Below are 27547 nucleotides of genomic sequence, written 5' to 3' on the forward strand. Positions count from 1 at the left end.
AATCCTTTCCGATATCAAATCCTGATTTAATTGATTAATAAAATGCCTGTAAGAAAAAATAAAACTAACTTTACAAACACTGAACAACTTGTAACCTTTTTTTTCCATTTTAACATACACACACATCAAACTGATCAGACACGTGATGACGATGAAAGTGAAGCGGGAGCATCCTCATGAGGTGAAAATGAGTAAATACAACCAACAGTCAAATTGTCAATTAATCTGTTCCTTTTCCTAATTTATTTTTATTTTAGGTTTTACTTTTCTTGTTCATTGTTTTATTTTTCGTTTTTACTATTCATTATTACATCATTATTTCTTCATTTCGATTTACTTGTCCTCTTTAGTTATGTTATTGTTTTATTTTGTTGATGAGGATTGTATCACATTGCCTTACTTTTTTTCAGTGTCTTTGATAAAGTCAGAGTTAACAGATAAAGTCAGAGTTAACAGATGAAGTCAGAGTTAACAGATAAAGTCAGAGTTAACAGATAAAGTCAGAGTTAACAGATAAAGTTAAAGTTAACAGGTAAAGTCAGAGTTAACAGATAAAGTTAAAGTTAACAGATAAAGTCAGAGTTAACAGATAAAGTCAAATAATATGTTGATGCAACAATTTGTCTATGAATCCATTAGTTGATCAACAGGAAATTAATCTGCAACTATTTTGATAATCAGATAATCATTGTTGTAATTCTTTAAGCAAAAATGATAAATATTTTCTGTTTCCAGCTTCTCAAATATGAGGATTTTGATGCTTTTCTTTGATGTTTTTGGCAAGTAAACAGAATCTCTTTGTGTTTTGGACTCACACCACATCTGAAGATGTCACTTTCAACTGTGAGAACTTATAACAGCACTTTTCACTATTTACTGTCATTTTATAGACCAAAAGATCAGTCAGGAGGTAATCAATAGGTTCATTAATAATGAAAACAACAGTTAGTTATGGCCTTCGTTACATACAGATTCTACCATTGAAGAGGTCAAAAAAGATCTCAGTGAGCACAGTCACATCCAGGCTCATTACCATCAGCTGCAGAAACAGCTGTGTCTCCGTGAAGACAACACACTTTGTTCAGTGATTGAGGTGAGACTGAAGATGAAGTCCATGTCATAGGACAGCTTCAGGAGTCACACTACCTTGCTAGAAGTCTATGTTTTACTCAGAGCTGGATTAACAACCCAAGGAAGTTATTTGATGTCAGTTTCGTCATTTCCTAAAACACCCAGAAACATCCATGACTCCAGAGTACTCACAACTCCAGTTAGTTCATTGACAGAAAATTAACTTGCAGGAAATGAACCTGATTAAAAGCAATTTTTAAATAAATAATATATAATAAAATATATATTTTAAATCCACTGGTACCAGCTTCTCAAATGTCAATCTGTAAACTCAGCATTGTTGGGGTTTTGACTGTTAGTCATAGAAAACAAGACATTAGAATGTGTTCATGTAGACTTCAAAGAATAATTAAGTATTTTACACATTTTTTAGCTTTTTATTCCCTGAACAATCAACTGATTATCAAACAAAAAACTGTCAGATGTATATATACGGTAATGAAAAAAGTTGTTGGTTGCAGAGTTACAGTTTCCCCTATGATGGAATAAAACAGCTGTCATGAGGTTTTCTGTCTGTTCATTACTTCACACAGAAATAATTAAATCAATAAAACACAAATCCATTTTTATTTCAGGTCAGAAAGGTTCTAACAAATCTGAGACTAATCACACTATAAAGACCCAAATGACACGCAGTTAACCCGAGGCTGTGGGGCTCCTGGGGGTCCGGGGCCCCTGTGCCTGGGTCGGACCGCTGCAGCAGCAGCAGCATGCAGGTGACCCACCGGAGCTCAAAGAGCATATTTAAAGCTCTCTGAGTGTGGCAGTAACAGCTGATACACGGGCGGTTCTTCTACATCATTATTACATCTTAATAACAAACCTCTGACAGAGTTGGCCACAGAGCGACGTGCTGACGTCACGGCTGTACGTCGCTCTGTGGCTCTCTGTGGAGGAATGTGCGGAAACTTCTCCGTCTACACTTTTCTCTCCGCGCCGTCCGTCGAAGAAAAGAAAATCCACAAAGTTGCAAGGAAAGTCCGCGAAAGTTGTATAAAGTTTGGATCGGAGGAGTCGGTGAGTTTCTGCAGTGCCTGGGTGTGAAATGTCGGGCTGAGAGTGGGGCCGCAGGCCGGGGTGAGTCCGAGCAGAGCGGCTGTAAAGTTGTTGGCAGTTGAGAGGAAAATGGAGGCGGTGAGTTGGAGAAGAAGGCGCTGTCCGGGGCTGATCAGGACCATGGCTAACACTCCGACACCGCCGCCACCCACTGTGCTCTCACTTTATCCGCTTTAACTTTATCATCACGGCCCAAAACTACAGGAGAAAGCTCATCCAGTACTTTACTACAACTTAAAACACCTGAACCAACATGTCGCTGTTTGATTCGACCTCCGCGCTTCCGCAAACTAAGTTTGGTGAAAAAGTGACGGTCGGACACGGAGGCTGCAAACCACACCAGCTACACTCACTTCAACACTAAAGAGTGAGGTTTATTCAGACACGCCTGAGCACACTCACAGTAACAGACAGGTCTGAAGAAAAGAAAATAATCATGACGGAAGTTTTTAATCTGGATTAACATCCTCTGAAGCCATGTGGAGGTTCACAGTCACTTTTAAATCTTTAACTCTTAATCTTTTACCGCGTTGTCGACGCCGAATATGATATTTTTTCTGCTCCAACTTTCCATTTTCCTTAGACCAAACTCATATTCACGTTTTACCATACTTAATATTTAATCAGATGTTTGTTGATAAGCGGTTGTTTCTGGCTGATTTAAGGTTTTTGTCACTTTCTATGTTCCTACAGAAGAATCGGGTCACTTTTCTTTTAAAGTTAAATTTAACATAGTTAGTTTTTCCACTATTGTTTGTGACCCAACCACGGACAGTGTCTGCAGCGTGGTGAGTTAGTGTGGTGTTTTCCAGGGGGACTTCTGAATGTGTTTTCTCTGTGTGGCGCTGTCGACTGAGCTGTGGTGCTGTTTCAAAATGGCCGACAGACACCACATGAAACCTCTGGTGAAAAGTTGACCTCAGGCATTTACAGTTAATGTGGATTTTTTGATGTTTAGGGAAACATCACTGTTTTACTGCAGGACGTTTTGAGATGAACTTTATAAACATTGTAAACACTTTGTAAAACTCATAGACAGAACTGAGCAGTGGCTCTCACTCTTTATGAATCATGTATGTATTAAACACAGATGTAATATAAACCATGTCAGCCCAAATTATACTGGTGCTGAAACTAACGGTTACTACAAATATCACTTAATCTGCTGATTATTTTCTCCTTTACTGGTTTGTTATATTAAACGTGAGGTGAAAACTGTGCATCACAGGATCCTGTTCTGTCCTGTCAACAGGTCAATAGACCTTGAGTTCCCTGCCATGTAGTGGTGACAGAGGTGCTCAATCTGGTACAAGTACAGGCCCTGCATTCAGTCAACGGCTGACGTAAAAGTACACAGCTGTTACTATCAACTGTGCCAAAAGTAAAAGTACGATCATCATTGTTGGTTAATCTCAGGACAACGTGTTATATTATTGGATTATAAAGCTCAGTTCATTCTGATGAAAGCGAACAGTCACTTTGTCTCGTGATGTTTCAGCTCTGAAACATCAGTAAAGTGAGTTTATTCCGCAGCACTGCATCCTTTATCACACACACACACACACACACACGCACAAACCTCCTTCCTCACAGACCTGCTTCAGCTCAGACATGTTCTCAGACTTCTAGAGAGTCACCACAGAACTGAATTTTCTCTTTTCATGGACAGTTTGTCTGACTGTAGACGGATGAACGTCTACACTCTTTGAGATGATCATAGGTCTACTGAGAGGTGTGGTTCACATCAGCAGATTCTTCTTGTGAATTACAAACTCCAAATGTTTGAGTGTTTATTAAGTGTCTCTAACACAAACCGTGACTCATTTCATTAATGGGTCTGGATGTGATAACTCCTGACTCCACAAAGCTTTGTTGAAGTCATGAGTTGAGGGGTTCACAGACTTTTTCCAACCTTCACTGTGAATGTTTGATGTTTTCAATGAGAACAAAAACAATGGAATCATTAGTGTGTTATTAAAAGAGATTGTGTTTGTTCATTATTGTAACTGAGATGAAGATCAAACCATATTATAAGAAACATTGACACATAAACACAGGTCAGAGGATTCACTCACCTGCAGCTCTTCTCTCCATCTGTGCTGTCATTTCTGTTGATTGTTAAACTCTCTGACGTGTTGTCGTCTCCGCAGCTTTTCGTCCCTGAGGTGAAGAGCTGAGCTCGACATGGCCGCTCAGACGGTGTTTTCAGTGGAGATGTTTCCCGTGGGTGTTTCTCTGATGGAGGACGGTCAGAGCCTCAACGACATGCCCAGGAACACGCTGCCTGCCCCTCAGCTGGTAATGCTGGCCAACGTGGCGGCGGTGACGGCGTCAGAGGGTGGCGGCTGTGACGGCAGCGCAGCCGACGAGAAGGAGATGATGGAGCTGAAGACGGTGGGGTGCACCTACTCGGACAGTGAGGACGAGAGTATCATCCGGTGAGAGTCCTCTTCTGCTCCATTAGTGTACATGTATCTTCAGCTGTTTACCAGCTGATTAATCTGCAGCTCAGATCACAGAAAACATCTGTCTCCAAGACCTGTTCAGGGTCAGAAATCTCAAGAATCACCTGGTTCAGGTAACGGGTGAATCTTTGACCTCACGCTCCAATCCAAAGTGTTGATGTTGAGAGCAGGTTGTAAAATCAAAAAAAAATTTCTAATGTTCAAAAACTGAGGAAAAGCTACATCCACATCGTCACTGTTACCTGTGTGTTAATTCACCTGTGTGTCTGACCAGGTACAGTTACGACAACCACAACCACAGAGAGGTGTGTATCATTGAGTATCCAGAGTCTCCAGGCCTGAGCATCGAGGCCGTGGTTGTAGGTAACAATGCAGAGGAGGAAGAGGAGGACAGTGGGGTTAAAGCTGAAGACCTATCCCGCCGCCCTCAGCCCCGCCCCTCTGCCAGCACTAAAACACCTGAGCAGGATGGCAAACGTAAGGACAGCCCCGTCGCCATGACGGAGAGCGTTAAGAAGAAGAAACCGTTCCACTGTAAACCGTGTCACTTCCAGGCTCAGAACGAGCAGGAGTTTGTCGAGCACCTGAGCGGCCACAGCGTCAGCAAGATGATGGTGGTGAACCGGGTGGAGGGGCGCAGCAAGACCAAGACCAAGGACGCCGAAACACCTGAGTCCCAGGCTCCGTCTGCTGGGGAGGTGGATGGCAGTGGGGAGACGGGAGCCATGGCGACGGCAGGTGACATCAAAGGGCTGATCAGGTGTGAACGGTGCGGATACAACACCAACAGATACGACCATTACATCGCTCACCTGAAGCACCACAGCAAGGAGGGGGAGGACCACAGGTAACAGGAAGTTTGGTTTTCAAAATGAGTGGTGTCCACCAATAACAAACATGTCAATGTCCAGACCTGAGTGATGAGTGTGTGTTTGTGTGTGTGTGTCTCTGCAGGGTGTTCAAGTGCACTCTGTGTCCATATACCACCGTCAGTCAGTACCACTGGAGGAAACACCTGAGGAATCACTTCCCCAGCAAACTGCACACCTGCAGCCAGTGCTCCTACTTCTCCGACCGCAAGAGCAACTACATCCAGCACATCCGGACACACACAGGTGTGTTCTGTCACTGTGTGTACAGGTGTTCCTGTGTCGAGTGTCAGATCATGTTTTAAACATCCTGCAGATGAACACACAGATGTTTCCATCATCAGTCTTTTTCAGTTCTGTGATGAGCAGCGTGTCGGTCTTCAGCGGGTGATATTTGTGTTGTGTTTTCTATGTTGGACAGGTGTGCGTCCTTTCCAGTGTCCGTACTGTGACTACTCCAGTTCACAGAAAACCCACCTGACGCGACACATGAGGACTCACTCAGGTCTGTGAAATGTTCTTCATCTTAAACACAGAAACAGGTTAAAAGATGAGGTCTGAGGAAAACTCAGTCCTGAATCAGTGACGTGAGCCTTCAGGATCTGATTTAACAGGAGTCAGTCGTTTATGTGTTATGACCACACTGATGGATGGTGACCAGGTGAGCCACAGGTCTAGACTGGTGTCACATGACTTGGACCAGAGTCAGTCCGGAGTCATGAATCTAGTAACTTGTTTTTAATCAACACCAATGTGGCTGAAACCACGACCTGGGACTTCCCTGCTTCTGACCACAGATTAAAAATCAGTGTTTAGGGGCGCCAAGTGGCTCACCTGGTAGAGTGCGTACCATTAAGGCATAGTCCTAACTGCAGCGGCCCAGGGTTTCGATCTGACCCGCGGCCCTTTGCTGCATGTCATCCCCTTTCTCTCTCCCCAACTTTCCTGTCTCTCTCTCACTATACCTATAAATAAAGGCATAAAAAGCCAGAAAAAAAATCAGTGTTGACGACAGCTGAACTTTAAACAGTAATGAACATCAAGAACTAAACCAGTTTCAGTCTCACACAGAGCTCTTCTTGATTCTGTGACTGTAGTCTTAGCAATGTGTGTGTCAATGATGTTCAGCCTCAAAGCTCCTCAGCTTTCAAAAAGTCTGACCTTTTTACACCTCGATCCTGCAGGAACTGAACTTTCCACCTGTGATAGCTGCCAAAAAAACAGCACAGTTAAAATACTGCGTGATATATCAAGTATTGTCTAGTCTGAGTGATAGATCAGTGCAGTAGTATTATCACTGACAGTCATTGTCTGTGTTGTTTTTTCTGCTGTCACTCACACTGTTAACTCTTCTGTTTGTGTTGCTCTCACTGACGCAGTGGATTAACATGGTAAAGTGATTTTCATGATGTAACTTCTTGTGTTGTGTTACTTTTTGTGTGTCTTTAATTCAACCCAGGGCAGATGAACCTGAAAACACACCTCACACCTGTTCATCTACAGACATCCATGGTTTTAGAAAACGACCTGAGACAGGAAATGTTTTCAGGTTTACCTGCTCTGGTGTGGATCTGAATCGTCCTGCATGAACAGTGTGGTTTCAGACCAGTGTTTACATCATGTGGCCTGTATTGGCTTCATTAAGTATGAGATTCGGTACAATTATAGTCATACATTGACAAAGATTTAAAATATAGAGACTTTGTTTATTAAATAGTCTGAAATCGATCACAACCATAGAGTTTGATAATATTCATCTTAGTCTAGACTATGTAGGCCCAATGAAATATGACACTAGTAAAGGTCATGCACACTGACTGATACTGGATTTTTAAAGTCAAAATTTTTTCTTAAAAAGACCTGTAATAATTTATCAGCCAATAATATTCGACATGTTTGCCTGGTTTGTCTGTGATAGAGAGAGATACTGAGGCAGATGCCTGCACAGTAAAGACACAGTAACCATCAGTTTCTCTAAAAGGTCATTAACTGCCAATAAGGTCGTTTAAAAATCCTCAGCATAGTTCTGAAGGCATCTTGAGAAAAAAAAAAACATCTGGATGAAAAAATATTCTGTCCACTGAATGAGAAACGTTTTTAACCAAACAAAGATGGCTGCAGACTGGCAGTGACCTGGACATGTGATTAATAATGTAGTATTAAGGTACTGCATTTTTTTTGTATGTTTAGGTGGAATTATGTTTCTCTGAAGATAAACATAAATGTTTCCGTAGACCCAACCAGAGAAGGGTGTTATGGGTAACTGTAGGTCACACAGGTGCTATGGTGCACATTAAGCAAGCTGATTGATTGATCCAACTTCCTGTCAGGAGGCAAGTTTGAAACCGAAAGGAAGAAGCAGCTAGAGGAAGTTAACGTTTAAATATAAAAGAAACACATAATCTCCTCCTGTTGTTGTTCGCTGATACAGAGTCGTTATCAGCTGATGATATCGGTCTCTGATGTATCTGTCAGACTCATCTGCTGCATGAAACCCTTTAATGTTCTACCTGTGCACCACTACATTATCCACTGCAGCAGCATAACATCTGACTTTCTTTCTGCAGGTGAGCGTCCCTTCAAGTGTGAGAGCTGTAACTACCTGGCAGCCAATCAGCACGAGGTGACCCGCCATGCGCGGCAGGTCCATAACGGCCCCAAACCTCTTTCCTGCCCCTACTGTGACTACAAGACCGCTGACCGCAGCAACTTCAAGAAGCACGTCGAACTCCACCTCAACCCCCGCCAGTTCCTCTGTCCACTCTGCAAGTACGCCGCCTCCAAGAAATGCAACCTGCAGTACCACATCAAGTCCAGGCATTCTGGGTGCAATGTCTCCGTGGACGTCTCTAAAGTCAAACTGCGTGTGAAGAAACCCAGTCCTGACGGTGCAGAGGAAAGCGCAGACTCCAGAACAAGCAAGTATGACAATTCATCCAGTGTTGAGGAGGACTTTGACATGGGTGACAGGGAAGAGGATGAGGCTGTGGACTCCAGTCCAATCAATCTGTCCATCAGAAAAAGCAGCCGGCCCAGCATCGCCCAATCCGTTCAGAGTGAAACACCAGACAAGGCTCAAAAGAAATCCAACGTAACTTTTGAGAACGAGAAACCACCAAAGGTGAAGGATAGGGTTGAACCAGAGAAAAAGGTCACAACGAGGCAGAAGAAGACAGAGAAGGTCCACGAGAATCCTGCAGAGAACACAACAGTTAAAGAAACCCAGACGGAGATGATAACAGCTGCTGTAAATACAGACAGCAAGGTAAAGAGACGAGTCAAGAAGCAGCTGGCAGAGAAACCAACTGTCCAGGACCAAGCAGAGGTACCTGAATCCCAAAAAGCCCAAATGGAGAAAGAGAAATCTGGCCAACAAAGATCCAAGGAAGAAAGAATAGTGAGGCAGAAAGTGGCTAAAGAAGAAGAAAAGTTGAAGCCTGAGAAAGACAAAGAAGAGCAGAAAAATGATGGCAGTGGAAAGGAGAACAAAAGCCTCAACAAGCCAAGGAAGTCTGGATCAAAGAAGTCAGAGAAAATTACAGAAAATGTTGAAGCTCAACGGAAACCAGAAAGTCGTGAGAAAAATCAAAAGGAAAGGGTGGTCAAAGAAGAAAAGGCTGCAAAGAGAAAAGCAGTGGGGGCACTGGATCTTTCTAAGAATTGCTCATCAGAGATACCATCAAAGGCTAGACGACTGAAAGCCACAGCTGCCGAGAAGTTGCCATCAAAACCTGCTTCAGAAGACTCTAACAAGTTAAGTGATGCCACTCCAACGCAGCACAAGTCCAATGGGACCGCACCAGGAAATCAGAAGAAGACCAGGAACTCCAACAAGAAGGCTGCAGGCCTTCAACAAGCCGTGGATCCAGCTAAAGACAAGACAGCGTCAGTCAACAGTCCATCCACAGAGGTTCCAGAAGCATCTGCTCAGCTGGACAACCCAAAGCAAGCCACAAACTCTGTGCAGCAGCGGACAGAAACTAGCCCTGCACAGATGAAACCCCCCCCAGGTGAAACCACTCCAACAGTGGTAGAAAAGACTCTGACCAAACCTTCAGAGAAGATGGAGGTTTCACCCACCTGCAGCTCAGGTGAGGACACACCCTCTCCAGCTGAAGACCGACCTGCTCCGACCTTCCTTAAACCCACGTCACCACCTTCTCTGGTGCTTCCAAGCCAGCGAAACAAACCCACCGACCCGGAGGACGATGAAGGAATCCACAGCAGTCATGAGGGAGGAAGTGACATCAGCGACAGCGCCTCTGAGGGCAGTGAGGACTCTGGCCTCAATGGCAATGGTGCTGGGTCAGGTAAGCTGCCCAATGACCCAGAAACGCCCACTGATGAAATCCCAACACCAACTGAGCTCAAGAGTCACATGTGTATCTTCTGTGACCGTACATTCCCTTTGAAGGCGGAGTACCGCCGGCACCTGAATCGTCACCTCGTCAACGTCTATTACATGGACAATACCACCAAAGGACAGAAGTGAGGATCTGTGTCCACAGCAACATGTTTTTGAAACGGACATTTTGCTGAAAGTAAAAACTTTGACTTCTGCCACTCTGAGGAATAAAAACAGAACAATTATCCCAGTCGTCCAATGGTCGTCATCAACTGTCTCTTCACTTTAACACACTAACTGTCAGAGCCTGTTCTAAAGATGGTTTATAAACTGTCTCGTGATCAGAGCATCAGCATCAACTGGTCCCTGAGACCATACTGCTGTTAAATCAGTTTTTTATTGTTTCTATTGTTTGGAGCTACATGAGTTTGTTTATCTTAACAACAGATTTTCTAAATGACAACACAGTACAGCAATCCTCGACGTGGTCCAGGTCCACTTCACCATAATGAGGTCAGTGTGATCTCAGGATTACACTTTTCAGAGGACAGCAGCACTTTATGTTTGTCCTCCAGTATTATCACAGAGAACAACAGCAGGTGGCGCTGTCACACTTCTGAACATCACATGATTGATTGGCAGAAATCTGACAGGAAGTGAAGCTGTTACAAAATCTGGTTCTTACACTGACTGCAATCTGGTTCTCAGATCTAAAACCTTCTCCAGTACTGTCCAACTAACTGCCCTGAAAACCTGATGGTGGTTCAGCAGAACGCTGCTACTTAGTGGTCTGTGAGAACCAGGTTTGGATCAGTGAACTAGGGTCTTGGATTGACTTGGGTATTTGGACCCTGGTTTACCTGTGTACAGGTCTAGTGGTTTTTGGCTGTACCTGCTTAATTTAGTGGCAGGTCCCTGAGGTCTGATGTCCAGTCTGTCCAGGTCTTGATCAGGTCTTGATCAGGTCTTGTTCAGACAGAGGTCCAGACCTGAGGACTTCTGAGGTTTCATCTGTTGCTTCAGATCTTGTCTGACTGTCTAATGTTGTACAGTTTTGTCCAGATATTGTTTCCATTTTAAAAACCTTCAGTGCCTTTGACAATCATGTCTCTGAACAGTGACTCGTCTTCGTCAGCTTCTTTTGTGTTTAAGTGAACTCATTATTTGATGTTTGTTGATCAATGATCAGCAGGAGGAAAATGAGAAACATGCAGAGTGTTTGTTGGATCTCAGCTTTGTCACCAGATATTTTCTTCTCCTTTCTCCTTGTGTGTCTGAAGAGTTCAGGACAATACTTTCTGCATTTAGAACCATGTGAGTCTTGTTTTGGTACCAGAGGAGAAGAAAAGAATCAGTTTTGGTCAAACATGACTCTGTAGCTGAAAAAAAATAGTCAAAGTCGTTTCCTTGTAAATAATTTTGTGCAATATTCTCTGTAGTTAAGATGCCAAAGTGAATTTTAGTGTGTGTGATGCTGTCGTGTAGTTTTCACCTTCATCACCAGGAGCAGTGACTACATGAAACATCAGGAGAATGAAAATAGAAATTCTCTGAACTAAAACTGAAAATCAGACGACCAAATCCACACGTTTGATTTAATGAGGATTTAAATTTTATTCTTTTCTCTTCACTGTTGATTTGTAAAAACTGTAATCTCTTTATTTTGGTGTCTGATGGATGATACTGAACATTACTGTGTATCTGTGATCAAAACAGCAGCGACAGAGATGAGGTCAATGTTAAAGTTCAGAACTGCTGTTACACTTTTATAAACAACTATTCCTCCGAGCACAGAGCTGTAAGTCATGGTGTTATTTCTGTTGACAATTGTTACAGTTAATGAATTCATTTATGTAAACAGGCTTTTTCTGTCAGAAACACATTCAGTTGACTGGAGTTGACTGGACATTTTCACTAATAAATTACAATTAATCACTAAAAATCACTGAGCTTGAAGTTAATGAGCTTTGAAACAGAAGAGAATCCACAGCTGAGTTCAGATCAAGATCTGAACCTGAACCAACTATGATCAGAGGGTTCAGACTAGACCTGGTCCTGTGTCCTCCTCTGAGGTCACTGAACTCATCAAACAGGCAGATTCACATTAGCATTACAACTGTGTCATGTATCATCTGCAGGTGGGGGGGCGCTCTTTATAAAGTGAGGTGAAGGTTCGTGTAAAATTAACTGTATCGTGCTCTTTTTTAATAAAGACTTTCAAAATCAACGTCTTTCTGTTATTAAACATAACAAGTTTGAACCAGAACAATAAACATGGACGAGTGTAAAGACTCAGACATGAACATCTTCAGTATGTCTGTTTATCACAGCAGCTTCTCTTTTCCATGTGACCTGGTTCTACATAAGAACCCTGAGGTCCAACCATCTGCTGCTGCTTCACTGGCCTCTGATGATGTTACATCATGTGACAGTGGAGATACAACATGTCCATGAACAAACAATACCTCCTGTGACATCAGCGTTATGTCATGTGACAGTCCACATCTGATGCTGCATTGTATCATGTGACATTCATGGAGAAAGTTATTTTACGTTGCTGCAGCAGAGAAGAGCTACTGATGGAGCTCATACTTAAATATCAAGTTCATCCAGCTGTGGTCAGAGGTCAGAGGTGATCTTAAACCTAAGTCCTCCTACAGAGTCATGAGTGAAGCCCAGAGGCTCCTCTGCTGCTACGGTTGTTGATTAAGGCAACATCTGTCTGTCCACATCTGTCTCTGGAAAGTGAGAAACCAGTGATGGACAGACATCCCTGTGGACACCAGCCCCTGCTCTGTATGTCCACCTGTCAGCTGGTGTCTGCAGTTTCATTTCTTCTTCACCTGCAGCCTCTTCGCTTCTCTGTCCAGCAGGCCTGGAGGCTTCATCAGTTTGTAGGCGGGGGATTTTCTGATGCGTTCTCCTTTCAGAGAGACGATGTGAGGGAGCAGGGGGGGCGTCCTCAGACGGAAACCTGCTGCCTCTGGACCGTGAACCCTCAACAACACCTGATCATCTTCAACCGCTGTCACAGCCACCCAACCTGCACACAGAGAGGGGGCGGGGCAGGACAATGATTAAAAATGATTTCCATGATGAAAATTAATGAAAAAGGCTCCTGAAAACAAAGATTAAAGTCAAGGAAGAAAAACTAAATAAAGTGATGTTTGGTTTTATTCAGTGAGCTGCAGAATATCATCAAACAACATCTGTTCATGGGACTGGCTGACTGCCACCAGTCCAGTCAAGCTGAATCCTCCTGACGACGGATCCACCCATCAGGCTCCTGCAGGAAGAGGCCTGCCTAGAGAGGGTTGTCACACTGCTAAGTAAACAGCTGCTAATGCTAATGTTAATGTTCGCTATGCAACTCTAAAGCTGCTTTAAAGACAACAGATGAAGCTGTAGGACCATTTCGTGTTGTTGGAGGTAAACTGTCAGAAAGTCATTATATTTAGTTGGGTGATGACATCACAATTGACAGCTCTGACTGACTCACGATTGGGCCAGGTGTGTGTATGGGTAGAACCTCAGGACTGTGGCTCCACCCCCTGATCACTACTGCACTGACTCTGGTTCAAATGATGCCACCAGTGTAAGATGGTAGCACCGGTCTCCGGGGTATTTTGGCTAGGTTTTCATACAGCAGGGGAGGTGGAGGTCATAGGTCATATCCATAGGTGTTTACCTGCAGACGACAGTTTGATGTCAGCAGCAGCCTCCAGGTAACCTCGACCCTCCAACCTGAACTCCTGAGGAACCAGTGCTGGAAACTCCTTCATACGCTCCGACCCTCCTGCAGGCACCTGAACCCGTCACCACACACATATCAGTATTATACCGCCATCAACAGAACAGCTGACTGCGATCATGTGACCACTGTGACCATGTGACTCACCCCCAGCAGGACGTCTCCTGCGTGTTTCTCGTAAATGCTGTCAGCTTTTTCCAGACTGGTGATGTGAACTGGGACCTGACCAGAGGCCACGACTGAAAACCAGCAGGACTTCTGTCCCTGTAGAGGATGAGTCGGTCAGACACCTGGTCCAAACAGCAGCTGATCAATCAATAACTGATGATCCATTAATGACAGCTCCTAATCAATAAGAACCACATTTATTGATCATCATTACAAACAAAGTGAACTGTCTGATTTTCATGTTGAACATCTTATTTTGGTCTTTGATGACTCTACAGGTCATTTATGATGAGGTTATGTTCTGAGACCTGGTCTGGGTTAAAGGTCAAAGTCTTATTTACTGAACTCTCTCTGCCTCCTGATGTGTGCTGATCCTGGACCAGGTCCTGGTCAGAGTCACTGACCTGCAGGAAGTCGATCCTGGCCAGAGCCCCCACAAAAAGACTCATATTGGGCTTCAGCACAAACGTCCGCGGGACAATGGCCTGCGTGGGAACCACTAACCTCACTTCCTGTTCATTCAGCAGGCTGAGGATCTGGGTGAGAGAGAGAAAGAGAGAGAGAGAGGGAGGTTATTGACTTCCTCCTGCTGTCAGGACTCAGCATCTGTGGGGGGTCAGATGGTCTCACATCATCCTCCTTCATGATTCCCGGGGTGTCGTACAGCCAGTGAGCATCCTTCAGCTCGTTGTAGGTGAACTGCTCCGGCGCCCTGCTGGGACCTGAAAGGTCAGAGGTCAAAGGTCAGACTCAACATGATATGATCAATGTGATCAATGCAATCAATAGTGACCAGACAAACTCTCAATGAGCCCAAACACTCGTCCTCTCTGTGAACCTCCATGTTCATCAGGTGAGTCTCTCACCTGTGGTCTCTTCTTCATGTTCTCCAAAAGACAGACTGTCAGGATCAAACTGGATCTCACTTGGTCTGGATCTGTTGTCAGACCGGAACGTTCGGCCCACGCGACCTGACCAGGAGAAAAGATGAAGAGGTAAACAGCTGACCAGGTCAAATTTGATCTCACAAAATGTAGAAGTTTGGCTTCAGAAAAGGAAACATATCTACCCCCTCCCCCCAATTTAATCCAACTCTTACCCCCATCTTACCCCTGTCTTACCCACTAAGTACCCCTGCCTGCTGAACTGTCTCAGCCTCCTCAGCTCCTCCTGTGACAGCTCGCTCTCCGTCTGTCTCGATGCCTCTTTCAGTCGCTCCTGTCGTTTGAACATCCTGTACGGAGTCGGGTTGATGATGGGAAACTTCAGCAGGTTCAGCGTAGTCCCTGAATGCAACACGATCGGAAAACACAAACACAGGCACATGATGAAGAGTCACATAACACAGACGATCAATTTATAAACATATGAACCTGATTACATGAATGATGACTGATTATCATGATAATTATTGATTAATGTTCAGACAGATGAGTCACAATAAAACAACAAAACAAAACAACATCAATAAATTAAACTAAATAATACTGTGAATTATAATTGAGTGAGAACATATAAATATATACATATACCTGTCCATAAAGTGTCATATATTCAAAGAAAATTATTTTTAGTTTTTAACTTTACCACTAATCAGTTGATAAATAAATGGAAACACTGACTCTTCTGGTCATTGTGGTGAGTTCTGGTGGACTACATTCTGGACTCAGAGGAGGACTCTGCAGATTCAGGGATCCTCTGTGTCTTTATCACATTAAATTGATAGAAAAGTGAATGGAGTCTGGTTCTCACCGGGCCATGGTGATATAGTGGCCTTGTGGATAACATCAGAGCCTCTGGACTTGCAGAAGTCGGAGTCCAGCAACGTGTTGAAGAGAGTTGACTTTCCCGCGTTGGCACTCCCCACCAGGTACACGTCACCTTTGTACTTCCAGGACCTTTGCAGGCTGGAGATCAGGGTCTCAATGCCGTACCCAGTCTTAGCGCTGATGAGGTGGGTGTCGGTGACCTGGCCCCCGAAGCCAGCCTCCTGACAGTACTGGGCGAGCTGCTGCTTGATCCGCCGCAGGTAACTGGGTGAGTCCCCTGGCAGCAGGTCGATCTTGTTGCCGAGGACGACCACGTGTTTGTTGGTCCCCACCAGCTCGGGGAGGTCGGGGACAATAGAGTCGGGGAGGTCCAGCAGGTCGACGATGAGCAGCACCAGGGCCTGGTGGGGGCGGATCTGCCGAACCACATCCCTGTACTGGTCTCTGGAGACCTGCAGGTTCAGGGCCTTGTGGTGATGGGTGAGCAGGTGGCAGCGCTGGCAGGTGGCTCCGCTCAGACGCCCCTCCTGCAGCAGGGCCTTGTATTTCTCACTGGGCAGATACCCGGGGGCCTGGATGGCGGTGCAGTGCAGCACAGCCCCACAGCCAAAGCAGCAGGTGTCACTGACAGGCTCATCCAGGTCCGGAGTCCCGAAGATCTTGTGCTCACCTTTAACTGCTGCCTTCTTCTTCTTTTTGGTTTTTGCAGCCACAAGGTTCTCATCCAGTGGGAAGTCCACGTCCTGGAACTGGATCAGGGAGTCAGGGTCCACGTCCTGCTGGGCCTCGCCCCTTAATACCTGCAGCTGATGCTCCAGAGACCTCAGGTGTTTCTGAGTGGGGGTCTGAGGGTTTTCAGCAGGAGAGACAGGAAGGGGAGAGGAGGCAAGCTTCAGCTGGTGGAGCAGATCCTTCTCCTCCTGATGTGGGTCCTCCTCTGGATCTGAGCCAGGAGAGAACACAGAGACCAAATCAAGACCAGAACCAGAACCACAGAGGAAAGTGACTCTACCCGGAGAGGAGCTGTGACCCATCACATACTGAGGAGGTTCTTTGTCCTTATTTGTCGTTTTATCTTTATTATTATTAGTAGTAGTTGTAGTAGTCTAAGTATTAGTAGCCTATTAGTATTCACTTCACTTCCCAGAAGCTGTGCCTGTGCGGTACCTGTCGGTGTCGTCAGTGTCGGTCTCACCTGTATGAAACACGAACTGTTCCTCCAGGTGCGGGTCTACGATGCAGCTCCGGACCTCCCCTCTGACTTTACTGCTGAGCTGCCGAGTCAGAGTCCGTCCTGAGCCCGGTACCGACCACCCACGGCCCGCAGAGACCGCAGCGGGGACCCGGCGAGAGACCGTCCTCCACAGCTGCCGGCGGACACACACCTGAAACACCTGGAACATCTGTAGACCTGCGGATACAGCTGCAAACACCGAGCTCACCTTGGAGCTAAAACACACGAGCCTGCTGGCATGCCACTTCCTGAACGGATGTGTCGTCAAACTCGTCGCTTGTTTATGTTCCGGTAAAAAACGAAAAGGGTTTTAAAAATTATTTTCAAAATAAAACCAAACTGGTCGCATGTGGACACGTACAGGATCGATACCGCCTGAGATCATAAAATAACAATAATCAATAAGTAAAACATGCTCACCGTGACGTCAGAGCCTTCTCCAATCTGAGAGGAGACAGTGACGACAGGAGGACTCACTCTGCTGCGATTTAAGGAACCAAGTTTAAAACTTTAATATCGGATCATTGACTTTTGTGTCAATGTTGTGTGTAGTTACAAACGTGTTTGTTTGTTTGTTTTTTTGTTTGTACAGACTGATTCTTTATCACAAAATGACTGTTAGTGCTGATCCATAGAAAGTTGTTCAGTAGCAGCTGTTCTCAGTCTGGTTTGCAATGCTGGACCGTTTCTCTGTGTGCAGTGAGACCTCTCGTCCATAGAGGATCTGCTGAGAACTTCCCGTTTCTGCTCCCTGTGTTTCTCTCACTTTAGTTTCAACATGTTGAGGTTGAGAAGCTCTTTGCTGAGATCAGCTGCTGCCCTGATCTCACCTGCTGCTGCTCAGGTGAGTTTAACTCTAATTAATTATAACCTGACCTAAACTAACCCATGACCTCAGCACTGACACTGAAGGAGGCCTGGTCCTCCTCAAACTGCAGATACACACAGATTTCATCCTCTGATCACACACACAGGTTGACACTGAAATATACAATCTGGTTTGACAGAAACGGTAAACTTCACACACACACACACACACACACACACACACACACAGGCCACCGACTGCTAAGGTTAGAATTAGTAAAGTTTTGAGGTTTGTCGTTGATCTTTGGACTGATCTGATTGAAAAGGTCAAAACCTGAAGTTTAAGATTAACCAGCAGCCGAGGGGCCTCTGCAGAGAACACAGGAAAAACCTGCAGAAACCAGTTCACTTGAAAGCCTCAGTGTCCCACAGACAGATTTACATCAGGTGGAAAAAATCACAATCAAGTTCATGTTCAAGTTATGTATTTGATTTTCTGCCACAGAACTGATGAGAATGTGTTTAAATCAGTTTCATTTAACAATCACTTTTTGTAACAGATGAGTCTGGAAGGCTTTATTAATATCACAACCAGATCAGTTTACACACACACACACACACACACAAACAGAGGGTTGGTTCATAGTCCACAGTCACGTCTCTCTCACCTGTGATGTTGCATCCTGTTCAGCAGGGGGCAACAGAAGACGTTTCTGTGATTCTGATTCACTGCACTCATTTAATCTAACAAAGATTTTATGAAGATAATATTAATAAATGTTATGTTGTAGAAAAAAGACCATGAGAGAAAGAAAACCTCATTGAGTCTTTATAAAAACTTTATTTAAAATGAAGTTTCAGTGTATGAACACAGAATATTTACAAACTTCATTCTTGCTCCTCATAAATTAGGACGTTGAATCGAGAACTAAACTAGAACTAAGGAGAAATAAATGAACTGTACAAAATATAATTTTCTTTTAATAGAAAAATCAGAACAAAACAAAAATGAGAAAGTTTCCACTGCTGGTGCCCAGTTCTGATGGACAGCGTCAGTCCCTGTCTGATGTTTAATGGCAGTAACCAGAGTCCAGGACCAGTCCAGGTCCCAGACTCAGTTCTACATCAGACCTCTGCTTTCTTCTCTCTTGCCTGCAGCCTCGTGTGCACCTATCCACTGGCCACCAGCAGAACCACAAAACCTTTTATGAATTCCGCACCTACTGCATCCGTCCAGACCAGAATGCAGCCTTCCTCAAACTGACCAGGGAGAAGATCCACCTGCGCACCGCCCACTCTGAGCTGATTGGCTACTGGAGCGTTGAGTATGGTGGCCTGAACCAGGTCTTCCATATATGGAAGTATGGTGAGGTCTTTAAAGGTTCTTCTTCTTCATCGGGGTTTCAGTGTACTTGACATCTTCCCCTCACCTGTCCTCCCCTGACCTGTCCTCACCGCAGACAGTTACTCTCAGCGGGCAGCAGTTAGGGCCGCCCTGGCTCAGGACCCTTCTTGGATCTCAGAGTACATCTCCAAGGCAATGCCAATGCTGACATCTCAGGACAATGAGGTCACCTACCTGGTTCCCTGGAGCCGCCTGCAGATGCCGCCACAGGAGGGTGGTAAGCCCCACCCCCACACTGTAAACAATACACAAATTTCTCTCAATGAGATCAAGTCTATGTAATAACGCCAGGTGTGTGTTTCAGGTGTCTATGAGCTGGTTTCATACCAGATGCGTCCCGGTGGTCCAGCGGTTTGGGGCAATGCCTTCCAGGCCTCTGTGACTTCCCATGATGCACCAGGGTATGGAAAGCTGGTGGGAGCTTTCCACAGCGAGTTTGGCCAGCTGAACAGAGGTACCAGCCAAGAACAGGTCTCTCAGACAGTTGACTGAGGACACATGAAGACCCTAAAGGTTCCTCACAGAACCTCCTGGGCCTCCTGCAGTCTCCAGTACCACTGTCAGCGTCCAGTTTCAAGTGCATCATGTCAGTGTCCAGTTTCTATTATCAGTCAGCGTGTACTGTCCAGTTTAAAGTGCAAGTGTCCACTGCTTAATGTCACGTCTGTGTCCAGCGTTTAACATCAGTCTCCAGTGTCTATAATATAAAGTTTCTATAATATAAATGTTGGTGTCAATATTCAAACTGTAGTGACATGCTTTAATTCAAACTCTATTAACACAACAACAGAGGGCGCTGTAAAACACATTAGTCTGACTTTTGGCCCCATTGACCTGCCAGTAAACAAAGCAGTTATGTTACGTTGTTTATTTGCTTCGGGGGGGGGGATCAGTGTCCTGTGTGCAGTGTTAACACCACTGACTGTGTGTGTGTGGCTAATTATATCACTGTGTTGTCTCATGGTCAGTTCACACCCTCTGGTGGTTCGAGGGCGCCGACCAACGAGCTGAAGTTCGTCATAAATCTCACTGTGACGCCAGAGTGGTCGCTGCAGGTGAGGCCCCCTCCACAGCGGTGTGACGTCATCACCAGAGAGCTCTGACTCGTCAGTTCAGTGTTGATGTCATGCCGCTGCAGATCTGCTGGATGTGAACTCGTAGTTTTTGTTAAAGAGAAACATCTGTTTGACGTTAGATTTTAACTGGTTTATATTTCTGCTGGGTCGTTAATTATTTCTGAATTTCACATGAATAATCAGAATTCGTAATGTAACAACAGGTAATGTTGTGTAATGAAAACATCAAGCACTGTACCTGAAAATTCACTTTTACATTGAAGTGTGTTTGTCAGAGCAGCAGGTGTCAGTGATCACCTTAAATCAATCAATAGCATCACTAACGTTTCTCTCTGTCTCTCAGTCAGAAACAGCGTCGTCCACCTCGACTCTCAGAAGAATAAACTCATGTTTCCGTGTCCCTTCTCTCCGATGAAGTAACCTCCTGTCCTCACACCTGCATCTCCACGGCGACAGAGACTCAACACAACTTTAACTGAGAGCCTCCGTACTAACATGTTATAATACATCAGGTGTAACAGTAGTCTGCTGTTGGACTCTGCTAATAGACCTGTCAGTCAGTGTATGAGTGACAGTGGCTGCGTCCAATCGTGTGGTCTGAATGTTGAGGGGGGGGGGGTCTCTCTTTGGTTTGCACTTACCTGATAGACTGTTCCTTCTGACAGAAAAACAGTTTTCTTTGTGCTGCATGAAAAAACAACTGAATAAAAAAGTGATGCATATGAATCTGTCACATGATTATGGTTCAGTCAGTTACACAACATCATGGTTTTAAAGAGGTTTTAAACCATCATGTTGTTGATTCACAGGATACATCACATACATGAAAACAGACTTGTAGTTTATTTCTCACATTTTATATTGCATTCGCGTTTAAAATATGAAACAATATTTTTACAACCTCAAGCTGCTCTGTAATTATACTCCAAGTTATTTCTACATTTAAAGTATTTATATTTATACTTTGTCAACATGTAGGAGATCCAGTTTTCTGCTCCAGAACAGCCGATCTGAGTCAGTTCACCATCATCAATGGAGCTCAGGCTCAACGATTCACCATGGTAGCAGGTTAATAAAGAGCGGAGCCTCAATTTTAATCCAGTGGAGTCATTAATGTGAGATTAATGTGTGATGTTAAAACATGTTTATCTTTAAAAAAAAACAAGCAGCAGTGAAAGAGTCTGAGCTGAAGAAAAGAGTCAATAAGTTCAAACTATTACATTTTATTCAGCGTCATCCACTAGACCACATTATTTATTATTATTATTTATCACATTATTATTATCATTACCACATTATTCAGCTTTATTTAGCTTATTTACAGTGATGAATGTATAGTAAATGTTTCAGTGCAGAGGAACTGACTGACAGGTGTCTTAATATTCACAGTCTCAGTGTTATAAAGACAGACAGTGCAGATTTTAATCTGAGCTGAGGATGAAGCCTCCATGTGTAATATCTGAATGTCAGAGATCTGTCTCTGTCCTCACAGTGACTGATCCATCATAGAGGTCATGTTAGTAAAGACAGGTCTCAGGTAACAAACTAATGTCTAATCAGGATTTTAATCTCCTCCAGTGTGAACTTGTTTAAATGAATGTCTCTGATCTGCTCGTTGATGTAGACAGTATGATGAGGACATGAAGCTTCAGGAGCTTCTTCAGCTCAACAGGAGGAGACAAAGAGAAACTCAGGGTTTGTTGAAGAAAACCTTTCAGAGAGCAGGTGAGCTTCACAGAGTCAGTTACCATGGTAACTAGTTAGCGGGTGATCTCAGTTCCTGGAGCAGAAAGTTTTCACTAAACCTTTCTGGAACAGACCCCTGATGTCAGAGCTCACCTGGATGATTACCTTGTTTGCCACAGTCATTAAACCGTCATGCACCGAAGTCTTGGCTCCACCCATGCCCCACCTCTCTCACCATTTTTGGATTAGCTGGGAGTCAGGGGCGGAGTCAGATGCTGCCATGTTGGCGACGGTGAGCAGCTCACTCTGAGCTTCAGAAAACTGTGGATGACCTCACAGATGCTGCGTCCATCTTTAATCACAGTCTGTGGAGGTTCAGCATCAGCTGTGTGAGGTCAGACCCAAACACTCAGAGATTCAGCAGCTTTGTTTAAACTATACAGACATTTAACATTGTCTCAAAGCGTCAGAAACATCAGTAAATCAGATGGACCAACCAAAAGGATTTTTAGGGGTTAAAGGTCAAAGTTCAGTTGTGTGTTTGTGTGAATGAGATTAAAGACAGAGTGGAGGCAGTGGATTTGTTTCATTTTAATGTGAGGTGTTCAGGGTCAGTAACAGATCTTCTTCCACATCAGCGACAATCAGAGAAAAACAACAGTTTTATCATCAGTGCTGAAGCTGCTTCAGTGTCGCCTCCTGCTGGTCCGAATCAGAACCAGACACCAAACCAAACACCAATCAATGATCAATCATCGATCAGCTGTTCAATACTGTAGTGTGCTGTGAGGAGCTGATGAGGTATTTGACTGTTTCACCCCTAGATGAACAAACCTGCTCCTTTCATCATTTTTTCTTAGAAAAACTATAAAATCAATCAACTCCTCCTCTCTGTGCTGAACGCTCTGATTGGCTGTTAAACACTATAGGAAACAGTAAAGCCACTTGGACTCCGCAACAATAAAACAGCAAATGACACTTTTCTGTTTCAGCTACACATATAAATAAAGGTTTCACTGTAAAACTAGAATCAAACAAGTTTTTAAAAATGTGATTTTTGCAGTCGAGCCCTCGGCCGTTTGAAATGATTTGGATTCTTCATCGTTAGTTCAGAATAACACAGACCCTGACGAGTTCATTAGAGGCACCGCTTCAATCACACAAAGAAGAAAACACCTGAGCTCCGACGAAGAGCTGCAGGAACTTATTCAAGTTTTTAACATTCAGTCTGGTTAGCGGCAGCAAGTGGCTTGGCGCCTCCACAGGAAAATTTTTTGCATTGACTGGCATGAGGCAGCAGGTGACTCCGCCCACTACAAATCACAACAGGTGAAGGGGTGTGTCCTCTTTGCTGCAAGGTCGAGTCCAGGCTGGAGCTCCAGCCTCCTGACATCACATGGTCACATGACGCTCTCTCTCAGAGCGGCCCCCCCCTCAGCGGCTCCTGGGCTCGAGCGCAGCGTCGGGATGTTGATGGAGACATCTTTTCTCCTCACAGAGTCTTTGGAGTGATAGTCGTCGCTCTGGTCTTTCGCAAAGTTTACAAACACCTGAAAACACAGACAGGATCAGACCACATCTCCCATCAGCCTCATCAGCCCCCCCCCCCCCCACCCCCCCCCCCCCCCCCACCCCCCCACCCCCCACACACACACACACGCAAGAGACATCAGCTCAACACTGCATTTATAGATGAGAGTGCACCTGGCCCGGCGTGTTTACCTGGTCCAGTGTGGTCTGAGTGACAGAGTAGTCCTCGATCCTCAGCATCTCTTTATTTTTGGCCAGGATGGAGAAGATGTGAGTGAGTGAAGTGAGGGAGGATGGGAGCTGGTACTGCAGCATGTTCCTGTGTTTCTCCTTCAACGTGCTGCCGCTCAGCTCGCTCTCAATGAACTTCATGACAGGCAGCAGGTCGGGGTCGGGTCCCGCCACCCGCAGGATGATGGTGTAGCCGTCCCCAAACCTGAGGACCAGGATTAGCATTTAAAACGAGCTGATGCAGTGACGTCACATGAGTTTTACTTTAAATATTAAATTATCAGCACAAACAAACAGATTTTGTTTCTGAAGTTCAAGTTAATTCTTCAAGGTTATGATTTGTTCTTTTAAACCATCTGACAACATCTGTCGCCTCCTGGTGGTCGATTCAGAAAACACTGATTTAATGTCCTGCTGATTTAGTTAAATTTACATTTAAACTCATTAATACATATTCATATGAATAAATATATTTAAATTAATAAATCCGTCCTATTTCTAAAGCTGCAGCTCAACTGACACATTTTATTTTGAAATTCAGTGTGTGTGTCTGTTTTGTGTGTAGTTTGTGTGTAAATAGTGAGTCATTGTTACCTGTTCTTCAGGTGTTGGACGCTGCCAAGACATCTGAACCTGCCGTTCACCATGATGGCCATCCTGGTGCACAGAGCCTCACACTCCTCCATACTGGACACACACACACACACACACACACACACTGTTGATATACACTATACACATGTATCCTCAGGACATTGACTGTGTCTTTAATGTCCACTTCCTGTTTCTCAAACAAAGGACACTAACTGAGGACATATATGAAGACACTAAGGTGCAAAATGAGGACACAAACTAACATCTTTGTGTCCTCAGGTGTGTCTTTGTCACCTGTGTCCTGTAACTGAATTCACAAAGTCAGGGACTCTGCCAACCTGAGGACACACTGAGGTCACCTGTCCTCATGTTCCTTACCTGTGTGAGGTGAGGACGATTGAGCGTCCCTCCTTGATGACGCTGTGGATGCAGTTCCAGAGGGCCCGGCGAGCTTTGGGGTCCATGCCGGTGGTGGGCTCGTCCTGTAACGAGGAGGACAGCCAGGTTGAGGTTGGCCCACAGGTGGAGCAGGAAGCACAGCGTGAAGGTGAGGAGGAGGGGGAGAAGCATCGTCTGAACTCTACCTGCACCTGACTAACTTTTCTTCTCTGGTTTCAGTACTAACCTGCCTGTGTGTCTCGTCTTCTTCTGTCCTCAGTAAACAAAGCAGCAGCTCCTTTTAATCCTGCCTCTGTTACACAACCCTCCCAACCTAACCCCCCTCTGCCCCCCCAAATCCTGCTGAGCTGCTCACTGATTGGCTGACAGTGTTGTGCTGCTGTTGTGTAACTGTGTTGTGCTCTGGAGTTTTAACTCACGGCTGCTCTGTGAAAACACTGAGCTGAAGCTTTCAGCCACATGATGTGGTCTTCCTCAGGACTTACTTTTAATTATGTGATGACAACTAAACTGTCTCCCTGACAACTGAGCCACATGATCCACTGAGTGACCCGTAGATGAGGCTGAAAGCTTCAGAAACAGTAAGCTGATGTTTAAATCCCACTGCTCCACAACACAACTCGTCCACAGATCAGAGAAGAAGAAGAAGAAGAAGTTGAGTTACCAGGAAGACGACAGGCGGCGCTCCGATCAGAGCCATGGCGGTGGACAGTTTCCTCATGTTCCCGCCACTATAACTTCCTGCTGCTTTATCAGCGTACTTCACCAGACCCAGCTTCCTGATCCCCCACTCTGCCACCTGTCAATCAAACACAGCATCATCACCATGACAACCAAGACACTGTCCACTGTACAGAGGGTAGTGTACCCTCACACACATACACACACTGTGCATTGTGTTTTGTGTGTCCTCAGACTCACGTCACAGACTTCCTTCTCGGGGATCCCTCTGAGGACGGCATACAGCTCCAGGTGCTCTCTTCCTGTCAGCAGCTCATTGATGGCGTCAAACTGAGGACAGTAGCCCATGTTCTGATGGACCTCATTGATCTCCCTCAGGATGCTGCAGGCAGAGACACACACACACACACACACACACACACACACACACACACACACGTCAGCTCCACACCTGAATGAAGCCCCCCCCCCCACAGACCCTGTCCTCAGACCCTAGACAGGCTGGTCACTAAACACACAAATAAATTAGGAATAAAAAAAATCAATAAAGATGTAAGTTGAACAATGTCTTCCTCGTGATCTCTCCTGTGTTTGAGGAGAACCTGCAGGGTCCCAGAGCCAAAGATTGAGAACCTCAGTCAGCTGTGAGTTTTAATGAAAAGATGAAGCAGCACTTCAGTTTATTCTAATTCTACAGCAGAGCTGCTGATGAAGACCTGAGCAACACTTAATGAGCTTAACGAGAAACAAGTGAACTTATGGAACTGTGTGTGTGTGTGTGTGTGTGTGTGTGTGTATGTGTGTGTGTGTGTGTGTGTTCAGATCAGATCCTGCTCATCACCAGTGAAGGTTAAACCTCAGCAGGTTAAACATGATCACATTTGGTTTGTGATCCAGATTGTGTGATGAACTCAGTTAATCCTCAGGTTAAATCAGCTGATCTGGTTTCAGCTGCAGGAACCAGGTCAATCCTCGAGTCCTACAGAAACCAGTTCAGGTTCAACTCAGGTCCTGAACTCAGCAGCTCTCTAACAACCTGAAGAACAGGTCAACTCTTTATCAAACGCTCAGAGGAGCTGATCTGAGGTCAGATAAGAACCTGTGCGACCTTTGACCTCACCTCTTCCCAGCTAGGAAAGCCTCTCCGCTGGTCACCAACGTGTCTCCTGTCAGCATCTTAAATGTTGTCGTCTTTCCAGCTCCGTTCACACCGAGAAGACCGAAACACTGAGAGCACGCGCACACACACACACACACACACACACACACACACACACACACACACACACACACACACAGTTAATGTTCATCAGTCATTACTGTATTTTTTATCTTATTAAAAGTGTCTCCAGGACAGTGGTGGGTGATGCGATCAGTCTCACCTCTCCAGGAGGAATCCCCACACACAGTCGATCCACAGCTGGTTTCTGCTTCCTCTTGAACACCTGCAGGACACATTTAACTTTTAACACTGATCTGTCATCACCATCAACCGCTGAAAATGGACCCCAACTGTTTGTTTTTTTTTACATATTTCCTGCTTCTGATGAAACTACAGAGAGCAGCTGTACTGAATTAGTGAGCCTGTTACAGGAGGCAACAGCTGAGGGATGTCCTCTGCTCAGGTATCACAGTTGTTCTATCTCTGGCGTTTTCCCTGGACTTAATCTCTCTAAATATTTGAAGCCTTATACTTTGATGTAACAGATCAACCATCAACCTGTGACTTTGGTCTTAATGCACCAGAACACACCTACGACTGAGGCCACATCCTTCAGTGATGCTGGCTGCAGAAACCTTTACCCAGTATGCCCAGTGAAACACTGACTTCCTGGTGCTGGGTCAGATCATGTACCTTTGTGAGCTGTCGGAGCTCCAGGATGTCTCCGTGTCCGAGGCCGTGGACGATCCTCTGTCTCTCTCGGGCCACGTCCTCGTCCTCCTCACCCAGCGCTCCTAGTTTGGTGAGTTTACTGACCGCCCTGCAGACACACACACGAACAGACTGACTCCTCCACACACAACTTAGGGTGAGGAGCACTGAAGTCTGTTCTCCTGTTTTCAGTCGTCACAGTTAATCTTTATGCTGTGTGTGTGTGTGTGTGTGTGTGTGTGTGTGTGTGTGTGTGTGTATGTATACCTGGGTTTGATGCAGAATCTGTATTGGATGAGGACAGTGATGATGAAGAACACCACTCCTTCCACAGCCATAGCAAAGAGGTTTTTTCCCACCATGTCCCACTCCAAAGGAGAGCGGAACCTGTTCTCACCTGAAACACAGCAACATTCACACAATCATTAAACATCAAACAACTTCCTGCTAAATAAAATGTATTTTAATAAAAGCTAT

The 27547-nt window shown here is 44.9% G+C and overlaps 4 protein-coding genes across 7 annotated transcripts in view; 2 read left to right on the forward strand and 2 right to left on the reverse strand.

Annotated features, from left to right (window-relative positions):
* The first annotated feature begins 1987 nt into the window (after positions 1 to 1987).
* On the forward strand, positions 1988 to 12093 carry rest (RE1-silencing transcription factor). Of its 2 annotated transcripts, none has more exons than XM_071458632.1 (6): positions 1988 to 2148; positions 4338 to 4625; positions 4933 to 5499; positions 5607 to 5767; positions 5943 to 6026; positions 8089 to 12093. In XM_071458632.1, exons 2-6 carry the CDS (start codon positions 4372 to 4374, stop codon positions 10011 to 10013), a joined length of 2991 nt encoding a protein of 996 aa, XP_071314733.1. In that variant the 5' UTR covers positions 1988 to 2148; positions 4338 to 4371; the 3' UTR covers positions 10014 to 12093. The 2 variants fall into 2 exon arrangements, with proteins under 2 accessions (XP_071314733.1, XP_071314732.1); XM_071458631.1 differs by having other exon boundaries at positions 1989 to 2148; positions 4927 to 5499.
* On the reverse strand, positions 12050 to 17133 carry LOC139606438 (nitric oxide-associated protein 1-like). Of its 2 annotated transcripts, XM_071458633.1 has the most exons (9): positions 16750 to 17116; positions 15538 to 16497; positions 14907 to 15071; positions 14652 to 14756; positions 14416 to 14507; positions 14190 to 14321; positions 13765 to 13881; positions 13555 to 13672; positions 12050 to 12909 (listed from the first exon to the last, which is right to left on the reverse strand). In XM_071458633.1, the coding sequence occupies exons 1-9, from the start codon at positions 16955 to 16957 to the stop codon at positions 12695 to 12697; spliced, it is 2112 nt and encodes a 703-aa protein (XP_071314734.1). In that variant the 5' UTR covers positions 16958 to 17116; the 3' UTR covers positions 12050 to 12694. The 2 variants fall into 2 exon arrangements, with proteins under 2 accessions (XP_071314734.1, XP_071314735.1); XM_071458634.1 differs by lacking the exon at positions 12050 to 12909 and having other exon boundaries at positions 14132 to 14321; positions 16750 to 17133.
* Positions 17134 to 17475: 342 nt separating this feature from the next.
* nipsnap3a (nipsnap homolog 3A (C. elegans)) lies at positions 17476 to 20802 on the forward strand. Its single transcript, XM_071458635.1, has 6 exons — positions 17476 to 17632; positions 18754 to 18961; positions 19056 to 19217; positions 19305 to 19454; positions 19969 to 20055; positions 20420 to 20802. Exons 1-6 carry the CDS (start codon positions 17567 to 17569, stop codon positions 20494 to 20496), a joined length of 750 nt encoding a protein of 249 aa, XP_071314736.1. The 5' UTR covers positions 17476 to 17566; the 3' UTR covers positions 20497 to 20802.
* Positions 20803 to 22338: 1536 nt separating this feature from the next.
* Positions 22339 to 27547, reverse strand: part of abca1b (ATP-binding cassette, sub-family A (ABC1), member 1B) — a 38031-nt gene continuing 32822 nt past the window's right edge. For both annotated transcript variants that reach the window (XM_071458630.1, XM_071458629.1), the window contains exons 40-49: positions 27338 to 27467; positions 27053 to 27179; positions 26580 to 26642; positions 26318 to 26424; positions 25438 to 25579; positions 25181 to 25315; positions 24496 to 24599; positions 24118 to 24210; positions 23485 to 23728; positions 22339 to 23312 (exon numbers count right to left, since the gene is read on the reverse strand). In XM_071458630.1, coding sequence (XP_071314731.1) covers positions 23163 to 23312; positions 23485 to 23728; positions 24118 to 24210; positions 24496 to 24599; positions 25181 to 25315; positions 25438 to 25579; positions 26318 to 26424; positions 26580 to 26642; positions 27053 to 27179; positions 27338 to 27467 — 1295 coding nt within the window. In that variant the 3' untranslated portion in view covers positions 22339 to 23162. The remainder of the gene's footprint in view (positions 23313 to 23484; positions 23729 to 24117; positions 24211 to 24495; positions 24600 to 25180; positions 25316 to 25437; positions 25580 to 26317; positions 26425 to 26579; positions 26643 to 27052; positions 27180 to 27337; positions 27468 to 27547) is intronic.

This window comes from Trachinotus anak, unplaced genomic scaffold (genome assembly GCF_046630095.1).
Source record: "Trachinotus anak isolate AG129_WGS33_773 ecotype Australia unplaced genomic scaffold, CSIRO_AGI_Tana_v1 ptg000021l, whole genome shotgun sequence".
In the NCBI taxonomy this organism is placed as follows: Eukaryota; Metazoa; Chordata; class Actinopteri; order Carangiformes; family Carangidae; genus Trachinotus; species Trachinotus anak.

Excerpts from the sequence above, each read along its gene's own strand:
- rest (XM_071458631.1), top strand. The coding sequence starts at position 4,372 with ATGGCCGCTCAGACGGTGTTTTCAGTGGAGATGTTTCCCGTGGGTGTT. Across the intron at positions 5,500-5,606 it reads AAGGAGGGGGAGGACCACAG|GGTGTTCAAGTGCACTCTGT; the intron begins GTAACAGGAAGT and ends GTGTCTCTGCAG. Across the intron at positions 6,027-8,088 it reads ACACATGAGGACTCACTCAG|GTGAGCGTCCCTTCAAGTGT; the intron begins GTCTGTGAAATG and ends TTCTTTCTGCAG.
- LOC139606438 (XM_071458633.1), bottom strand. The coding sequence starts at position 16,957 with ATGTTCCAGGTGTTTCAGGTGTGTGTCCGCCGGCAGCTGTGGAGGACG. Across the intron at positions 14,322-14,415 it reads GAATCATGAAGGAGGATGAT|ATCCTCAGCCTGCTGAATGA; the intron begins GTGAGACCATCT and ends TCTCTCACCCAG. Across the intron at positions 12,910-13,554 it reads CATCAAACTGTCGTCTGCAG|GTTGGGTGGCTGTGACAGCG; the intron begins GTAAACACCTAT and ends CTCTGTGTGCAG.
- nipsnap3a (XM_071458635.1), top strand. The coding sequence starts at position 17,567 with ATGTTGAGGTTGAGAAGCTCTTTGCTGAGATCAGCTGCTGCCCTGATC. Across the intron at positions 17,633-18,753 it reads TCTCACCTGCTGCTGCTCAG|CCTCGTGTGCACCTATCCAC; the intron begins GTGAGTTTAACT and ends TCTTGCCTGCAG. Across the intron at positions 19,218-19,304 it reads GATGCCGCCACAGGAGGGTG|GTGTCTATGAGCTGGTTTCA; the intron begins GTAAGCCCCACC and ends TGTGTGTTTCAG.